This window comes from Periplaneta americana, chromosome 1 (assembly GCF_040183065.1).
Source record: "Periplaneta americana isolate PAMFEO1 chromosome 1, P.americana_PAMFEO1_priV1, whole genome shotgun sequence".
Lineage (NCBI taxonomy): Eukaryota > Metazoa > Arthropoda > Insecta > Blattodea > Blattidae > Periplaneta > Periplaneta americana.
In genome coordinates this window covers 165627599-165637687 of record NC_091117.1, presented here as the reverse complement: position 1 = coordinate 165637687, position 10089 = coordinate 165627599, and the positions used below count along the sequence as shown (strand labels likewise).

The 10089-nt window shown below is 36.5% G+C and overlaps 1 protein-coding gene across 2 annotated transcripts in view; it reads left to right on the top strand.

The window, feature by feature from the left end:
• LOC138703321 (organic cation transporter protein-like) overlaps positions 1-10089 on the top strand; it is a 46740-nt gene that overhangs the window by 17908 nt on the left and 18743 nt on the right. For both annotated transcript variants that reach the window (XM_069831115.1, XM_069831113.1), the window contains exons 3-5: positions 1861-1964; positions 5918-6080; positions 9028-9185. In XM_069831115.1, coding sequence (XP_069687216.1) covers positions 1861-1964; positions 5918-6080; positions 9028-9185 — 425 coding nt within the window. The remainder of the gene's footprint in view (positions 1-1860; positions 1965-5917; positions 6081-9027; positions 9186-10089) is intronic.

Sequence of the window (10089 nt, the reverse complement as noted above, 5' to 3'; positions counted from 1 at the left end):
CAGTAAATGGTAACAAGCTCGTGCCACTGCGCCGAGTGCGTGCCTTTCCTCAGTTACTAAATACTGTAGTTCTAATAATTCTTCTTCGTCTTCTTCTTCTTCTTCTTCCTTTCAAGGATTGGGATTTTGTCCCGTTCCGAAACTAAAGGAATATTTGTTCCGTCCATCTAGTTCTAAGGCTATTAACCCGGCCCAACGTATATAGGTGGCAAGATGCTGAAACTATAGGCCTATACAGTTGGGTAATTCTTGACAGACGCGTTCTCGTCGCGGGGGTGAACACTAAATTTAGTGACTAAGTGCTGTCAAGGACCCAGCCTCTCGGGGTATAACGAGAGCCCCTGCCCAGGAAAACAGGTGAAGACCTCAACGGTTGGATCGGCGAAATCTCAGCGAGACAAGCGGACGAGGCAACCCTGCTTCTTGGGGGTAGTGCATAAGCAGGCTAGGAGAAACGCCTTAAGGTGGCAACCCCACCATTCTCCTTACCCTGCGTGGCGCCGGTGACGCAACCAGGGAACATTTAAATTACTCTAAAAACTAATTCTAATAATTATAACGTTTTATAAGCCACCGGTTAAGGTGCTTGCCTGCCGGTCTGAAGTTGCGATCGGGCGCGGGTTCAATCTCCGCTTGGGATGATTACCTGGTTGGGTTTTTTCCGAGGTTTTCCCCAATCATAAGGTGAATGCCAGGTAATCAATGGCGAATCCTCGGCCTCATCTCGCCAAATACCATCTCGCTATCACCAATCTCATCGACGCTAAATAACCTAGTAGTTGATACAGCGTCGTTAAATAACCAACTAAAAAACGTTTTATGAGTTAGTGCTAAATACAGACGTGGACAATTTATTAGACTAAAATAATTATATGTGCAACAAACTATATTTATCGGCAAAACTAATGAAGAAAAATGCATTTTGCATAGAAATAATGAACACAAAATTGAGTCTGAAGGTTACTAATATTTTGTGAACATTCCCTTATTCTTTATTAACACGTTGATTTTGTGAGGGATGCTGGAAACCAAAGTTTGACACTTTCTTTGAATATCAATATCATTTAGCCGGATATCAGACAGTGCTTAAATGAGTCCATGTTTTGTTGTAATCCTCTTTTTGTTCACTTTCTTCTTCAGTATAGACCACAGATCTTCAATTTCGTTCATGTCCGGTCTTCTTGCAGGTCATGGGAGAACAGACTGTTGAATATCTTCTGCAGTATATAATTAAAACACCAGTGGTACCAACACAGGCAGATAAAATATTTTTAACCATTGGAGAAATATACCAGAAGATGTAAACAATCATATTTACAACAATAGAGACTCTGTGAATTATACTGATAGTTGATATGACGAATTATATTACGTTTCCAAGAAAAACGTTATAGTCCTGTAGATTCTATTTCTTTTTTTCATTCGATTCATAATGGCCTTGAGTCGCTTTTGTTTTGTTATTTAGCCTACTGTCCGAAGACAGGTTTGAATAGCATAAGTGATACCAATAAGGCCTGACTCTTGAGGCAACTAAGCCAGGAGATAATAGGGTATAGTATACGCAATAACCGTATACAAAACACGGAACGTGCTTGCTTAGGCGTGTGTCAAATTCGCTTCCGCTGCCTGTACTTGAAACACGTCGACTACATTCTGTCCGGCGTCGTATGTTCACCTTCAAACTAATACAAATATATCGATGTCACGGCCCTACTGATGACCCAGCGAGTACAAAAGATGTTCATTCCTGGTTTACATAAAATAATATTTAAAACTATCAAAAACTAACACGGTAAAGCCTCAAAAACTGTATAGTGACATTACGATTCTTTTAAATGTGTCATTCTACTCTTGTTTCAGAGATAAAGACAACAGAGAAATGTTCGCCTACAGCAAATGTCTAATGTACAATGTGACAATTCCTCTGGTGGTACCTTACAACAAGAGAGACTTGGGTGTAGTGAGTAAGTACTGCACTGTCACACGATAAGTTACAGAACTGTAAACTCACAATACATTTCTCACCTCATTCATAGCTTCTGCATCCTGGCAACGCAAGGCATGTGAGCCGATCAAAAGGATTCCTACAATTATTATTATAGTTTGTATGAAATGTTTCTCATACTACTGTAATTCCGTACAGCTCGTCTAGTATGAAAATCATATGCTGCAGAAGTTTCCAGTTGTTTTCTGTACCAGTGACAAAAATAGTTCAGTGTGAGGAAACGGTGAGCTCACAACAAGAAAAATGAAAATTGTCCTATAAATATGCCTGAACACAGCCAAAATTTGAAACCGGGACACTCTACTGTATAGCCTAAATCAGCGATGTCAGACAGGGACTAAACGGAGCGGAGCGTTCCACTAGACTGGTTACGTGCTCCGGTGTTTCCACAGACATAAGCAAGTTCAAGCTCCGATCTAGCTCCACAACCGGTATTGGAGCTTACAACTCTGACACTACTGGCCTAAATCAACTAACGGCGCGCTTCTGAATAAATTTATGCAAGTCATTTTTAAAGTTCCAAGTTCTGCATTTCACTCGTAGCTTTAAATAAATATGCTACAATTTTAAATAGTACTTTTTAGCGAAGTTGTGTATACGTTGATAAAGTAATTAAAATTATTTCAAAATTTAATTCTCAAATATCGCGGACTTTCAGGAAGAAGTTGGCAAGTTTCACTGCTTTCCTATGTAGGTACAGCAGTCATTTTTTGTGCAAATTGAATTTTGTTCCCCAGGTGAATACACAAGTTAAATTCTACAAGTGGGTGTTCAAAAAACAAAAAAATACTAGCATTTGATGTGTTTTATTTGTGCTGAAAAGTATTTGCGACAAGAATCCGAATCAAATTTTCATTTATCTCAAAACTCATTTTTATTACTTATCTCCCTTTACCCAAACACCATCGAAATAAGATTAGCCTTACCGAACTTTTAAGTAAGAGATTAAATTAGCGATGATGGTACATGTAAGAAACTTGTGTAAGTAGGAGTTAAGTATACTATGTGGCCACGGGACTAGCCGTATAAGAAGCAGATCGCTACTGCAAGTTTATCATTAGTTTCTGGTTAAATTATATACTTACCAACTTTCATCCATAATGCGTAGCCACTCATATTTAGTTCACGACTTCCGCTCTCCCGCATTGGCAAGATAGTCTCCGAAATTTAAAGGTAATCGCATAACTTTCGTGTTTAATGTTACATTTTCGTCCCACTACTAACTACTTACTACTTACTACTAACTACTTACTACTTACTACTAAATACTTACTACTACTATAAAAAGGATATCCCTTACTAAATCCCCATCTCCCGTATTTCATCTCTCGTAAGTTGGCAAATCTGATGTTACATGCGCTCTGCGTTTGTCAAGAATGACTTATATGTAATTTATTTTAGCATTCCGCCGATACACCTGAATACTTGGTCGCACTATTTATATATATATATATATATATATATATATTTATATATATATATATATATTCATTCATTCATTCACTCACTTATTTATTTATTTATTTATTTATTTATTTATTTATTTATTTATTTATTTATTTATTTATTTATTTATTTATTTATTTATTTATTTATTTATTTATTTATTTATTTATTTATTCATTTATTCATTTTGCTAATAATTGTAACATAAAATATAATATAAAAAGAAAAACTTTAGTTCGCCCCTGAAAGAGTATAACTAAAGTTTCATGGTATCGGTACCTTGACTATTGTAGTGATAATTATTTCTTATTATAATGAAAGTATGACAAGGCGATAAAGGAACTATGATGGAAATCGAAATATCCGCTGAAAATTTTCCCCATTGCAGCTACTTTCCCACAATTATCACAGACACCGGATAAAAATAGAGCAAGTACACCCATCGGCAATCAAACTCACTGTCCAAAAAGTATGGCTGAGCCAAAATAACATTATTATTCCTTTCTTTCATTTTCATTAGGATCAATATCATAGTTAGATTATATAATTGAGAGTGAGGTAAGCCTATATACGTTACTATATTATAAAGTTCTACGCTTGTATGTAGATATCAAACAATGGTGTCACTATGAGAACCAACTGCCAGTTTTTAAGGGGTTAGGTAGAGCTTACAACAGTAAAATTTTTGGAAATATTCAACATTTTTTTCCCTCCATTACCGCATCTTGTACAATAATGAAAATTGGTATGTATAGAACACTGTCCTTCTGCTGTATGAAAAAAAATATATTTTTACGATTTAATTTTTTTTTTTTTTTTCAAAATTCAAAATATTGGCAGTTCACTGGGCAGTGATGAAGCCTTTCCCTCATAGCTCAAAAACTTGTTAACTTTTTCATGTTCTCTCTCTTTTATTTTATTGCTGAAACTCGTGTTTACAATATCATGCCCTTTCAACCACATTCCTTAATAAATATTTTTTTATATTTTTTATGTAATAGAAATACTGATATTTGATCATTTTTTTAAATGAATTTATTTTTTATCAATCTACAAAAGGTAGAGAAGTGATCTTGGATCATATTGTAGATATGGAATGCATAAATACACACAAAAAATTTCATCACAGAATGTTGGATAGTTTTTGAGTTAAGTGGGAAATGTATCATCACTGCACAGTGAACTGAATTTTGAAAGAAAAAAAATGTATATAATATTTTTAAATCGTAAAAATGTTTTTTTCATATAGCAGAAGGGCAGTGTTTTACATATACTAATTTTTATTATTGTACAAGATACAGTAATGGAGGAAAAAATGTTGAATATTTCTAAAATGTTACAGCTATAAGCTGTACCTAACCTCTTAAAGACATCCAGAACCTTCGCAGCAATATCAGAACATGATTTATATTTTTCTTAATTCAATATCAGAGGAAGATGCAAGCAAAAATGTATTTGGTAAGATGAGACCCAGGATTCTCTGATATTCGCATTATAGCTGTAAATAATCTCGGTAAAAATCCAACCCAAATCAGCCCAAACAGTAATCGAATTCACGTCTGTTAACATCTTCCGTTCAGTAGAAAAGAAAAGCTACTACTTGAGTCATGCCGGTATCTATCGCCATCTAATAAGACTCTTAGATTAATGGAAGATAAAACAGTTATGACTTTTCTTCAAGTACTTCAAATTTCCTTGCAATTTCTCATAGTCACATTTTTTCTTTATCACCATCTCATATCTTGTCCTCTATGAATAACTTGTAATACAGGTTGAGAGGATCATCGAAGGGTACATAATTACCGTATAATTTAGATAATATTTTGGATCTCGGGTTAATTTCGTCTTCATTAGCATCATTTCATTAAACATCTTTAATAGTTTACAGGTTGACCAGGAGGACATAGCAGACGTGGTTCCGGGATTCGCCTATAGGTGGCATCTTTCTGCGGGAGTTGCACATATCCCGGAAAAACTGCAGGGGCTTCAATCAGCAACTGCAGCAGACAGGGGGAGAGTAGCTCCCTCGGATAGATGGCGCCTTGGTGAGACACGGAATCGACGGCGGCCTGGCCCTCTGGTTAAGGATGCAGCAGATTCATGAACGTGAATTGCGAACAAATGCCATCGATCTGAAGAGGCTGCAGAGGAACATCACAGGGAGGCGGAGGGGCGTTCTTGTTCACACGGACTCTGTCAGACCTGGATGCTGTGGCTGAATCGATAATATGGCACTAAGCAGTGAATCACGTGCTTGATGAGCGGTCCTAAGGCCTTCAAAAATCATCCCAATAAAGGAGGTTGCACAATAAGCCTAAGGCTGCGGTGTTTGCCTACGTGCCCTCCTCCGAAAGAAAGAAAAAAAAGACAATATTTACCTCAGTTCACTATTATATCTCGAAAATGTAATCATTATGAAAACTATATTTGATAACTGAATCATTAAAATATTCTGATACGTTTCAGATTGCCAATATGGATGGGAGTACGACCGACGTTGGTTTCACAAGACAGTACCTTCCCAAGAGAACTGGGTGTGCGACAAAAGCCTATACGTCACGAACACTTTTGTGGTCACACAAATAGGTGAAGCAGTGGGCACCATTTTCTTCGGCCATATGTCAGACACGTAAGAAATAAATTAGCCTATGTTAATCAATAATCACACACTGTCGACACTCGAAATGGATATTTTTATATGATTGATTTTCATTATACTATTTTAGATGGAAGTTAATAATGTACTTAATATGAACTGAAGTAAAGGTGAATTATACAACCGTCAAAGGTTGTCGAGATATATCCAATGAAAGTTTCGATATGCCGCCTTTTCACTTGATATTCTTATCTTTCTCTATGCTTCGCCAGTCAACTAAGGCAGTGAAGAGAGTAAGTATTATGCTTATAGTAGAAGGTTTTGAGTTCTAGACGCGTTCAGTTTAAATTTGTTTTTCTTTCTCTTTTGCGATGTTATTTTGTGTTTAGAAATTATCACTATAAATTTAATTCTGGGATGTTTTTGTGGGGTGTTTAAAATAATAATCGAATAAGAGAGGTATAATGCAGTGTATTACAGTGGGCTATACTGTTTTCCATTCCGGTATTACTCCTGAATAAGAAACACTGACCTTTCACCGAATACTGATAAGTAGTCATTACCAATATGTGAAGATGATGGCATATCCATTTTCGTCTTTATGATAAAGCTAATTCTAAAAATAATTGCTTTTTTAATTACATACTCTAGATACTTCTATGAGCAGAGGAAATCCACGAATATTGAGTTGCTTGAAGGCTCCGAAGGCATATTAATCTTACTTATGAGAGAGAAATGCACCTTTGAATGTAAACACAGATTTTACAGTATTAACTTCTATCTAAAAGACTTTCTATCAAAATATATGTATTTCCAAAGACATATTATCTTCTTGTAAGAATAAGAACATTAAGTTTCCTATTTTCTGCATCAAATAAAGGATTTTACAAACTACATAACAATATACGCATATATACATAAATACAATCAGTGAAATTGAAATGATAGGAAGACAGCAAGTATCTTAATGTAAGTTTACAAATGAAGGTTGAATTGACTTGCTAAAATAGTGGCAAACGGAAAATTTATCGGGGTGAAAGGGAACAGTTTAACAAAATAAACATGTGATTCAGTGTTTAATGAGAAATAGGGGATAAGAGTGATGACAGAAGTGAGGAGAGATAGAAATGATTGTAAATTAGTTATGAAAGTGAATGAGTATGATTAAATGGTGTTAGTAAAAGTTAGTTCAAAATTAAGGAAATTTTAGACGACAGGAAGTACTTCAAATATACAGTAAGTAAACAATAAAAGTGGTGAGGTGTTCATTAGAAAGAAGGGAAAATTTTAAGGAGAGAGGTTAGAAAGCAAATTGAGAGTATGACAATTGTATTATAGTAATGGAGGTAACAAAGGTAAAACAGATGACTGCACACGTCAATGAAAGTTTATTGTAATTAGAAGGTAATGGGGAGCACGAATACAGAGACCCATTACCAAATAAGAGTTGTAGAAATAAATATATTAATATCAATATATACATAAATATATAGTGTGTACACGACAAACATAAATAGTAATATAGCCTAATACATTTTAGAAAGAATGAGTGTAATTAAGATAAAATTCTTAATGGCTTGTTCAAGCATTTGACCTCTTCAGTTCGCACTGTGATGCTAACATCGCAGTTAAAAAAGTGGCGACTCAACTTCAGAAAATAACATGAATACAGAAACGAAAATAACATACTACAGCGTCAGTAGGTTTAATGTAGCTAACCTCTCCTATAATTAGGAATTAATTTTGAAATTCTAACGTCCGCGTTTTGTAAATATCATCGCTCAGTCATGTGGTGTCGATTCAATCGTGCAGGCTTAAGATTCTAATGGAGTCCTTCCATCTTCTCGAAAAGTATATAGTACTACGTCTCCTCAGAGTGAAGCCATCTATATATCATTACTAGAGTTCTACATTTTGTTACTTTGGACACAAGTTAGATGTACATCTATCATACTAGCTTCGTACGGAAATCACGTTGCAAGACAACAGTTCATGCTTCAGTCAACCAAGCTGTCTTCCCGCATGCGCCGGTACTGTGTCTCTCCATCTGTTTATTCGTATACCTATGTGTGTAAATTAGTGAACAACGGAAAATACCACTTGAATTTAATAACAACAACGAAGTATAAATTTAAAGGAAGTTTATATACATTAAAAGATCATGTTTACTAGGGATAGACGAAAGTAAAAAAAAAAAAAAAAAAACAGGAACTAGCCCTTTATTTTCAAGAGCCACCACACATGCAATGAGGAAACCATTCGAGCTAAGATGAAGCTACATTTACTTAAATATACCGGTATTAAAAATATTAAATATTTATATATATTGCAAACACACCCTCTCAGAGACGCTCTGAATCTACGTAGGACAATATTTTCAAAGCTCAGTTGTTGCATCATAACAATGGAAGCGTCTGTTTCAGTATGGTATAAATGTCGTTTTTCACATCTCCGTCCATAGCCACCTAGTTCATGTTGCTTGTTCAATTTGTTTAGAAATTATATAAATTTAAATTATGTTAGTTGCTTTACAATAATCCTTTTTAATTAGTTATTTTACGATGCTTTATCAACTGCTCAAGTTATTTAACGCCTGCATGAGATGAAGGTGATAATATCAGCGAAATGAGTCCAAGGTTCAGAGTCGAAAGTTACCCAGCATTTGCTCTTAATGGGTTGAGGGAAAACCCAGTACAAAACTGGTAACTTGTCCCAACCAAGATTTGAACCCAAGTCTGCTCGTTTCACGTCAGGATAATAATCCTATACACGACAAATTACATACTTGTAGTTACCATGACGACCTGTTAAATTTAAACAGCTTGTTTTTGTCATATGACGAGGCTCTCGTCTCCGACCTATACTGCTTTTATTGTTCACTTCATATCAAAAATGGGCACAATAAAGTAATGCTAATGTCATATTATTAGACCTCTGGACGATCGTAAACGAATAAAACATTTATTTGGCTGTCTTGCAGCGTAGGTCGCCGCCCAGTGTTCCTGATAACGCTAGCCTTGCTGATCGTGGGGCGCGGATTGTCCGTCCTCACGCCTTCCTACTACTGGCTGTACCTCGTCACGGTGTTCCTGGGACACAGCGCCCTCTCTTCCCTCTGCTTTGCAGCTACAACAATCGGTAAGAATTCTACGATACAATATTCAAATTACCTTATGAATCTGCTTTGGATATGCACCGAAAGGTAAAAGAAAAAACACTATTTAGCATGCCCGAAAATCTTAAGAGCCTAGGATATACTGAAATATGTGAAACAATGGGAAAAATTGTATAATGTAGATTTTGACATCTTAACAAAAATATATTCATCTTTATACTAGTAGAGTCAGAAAGTACCGGAACTTCGGGTGGCAACGCCATGCTCTATAGGCAACTTCTCTGCCTTCTCCGTGTGGTATGTGACCTGCTCTTCAGGCGTATAGACTCAGTGCGATCATGTGTAGATACCTTTGTTGCAGATAGCATATAACCATTTACACAACACCGCCTTTAGAGTACGCCCCCTGGGCAGTGACACACTTCCGCCAGCGTTCATACCACTTCTCGAAACATTCCTCAGCCCATCTTTGGTCACTTCCCGCAGAACGCTTGTCGCATGAATTTTCACCTCTTCGGCTGACGCAAATCACCGTCCCTTGAGTAGGGATTTGACCTTTGGAAATAGGTATAAATCTGCTGAAGCAAGATCTGGAGAATATGAAGGCTGTAGGAGGACAGGTATTTTGTGTTGTGAAAGGAATTCGCTCACCAAGAGCGACCGATGTGCTGGAGCACTGTCATGATGGAACTCAATTCTGTCCTTGCCATAAGTTGGATCTTCTTCGTCGAAGAAAACGCAGTTCGACAGTTCGACTCTCAAGAATAAACTCAAAATGTACGAGACCCTGGATATCGAAGAACACGTCAAGCATTGCTTTTCCCTTTGATCGGTCGGCACGGAATCTCTTTTGCCGTGGTGAGCCGGGAGTTTCCACGTAGAAGACTGCCGCTTTGGCTGCGGGTCGTAAAGGAAACACCATGTCTC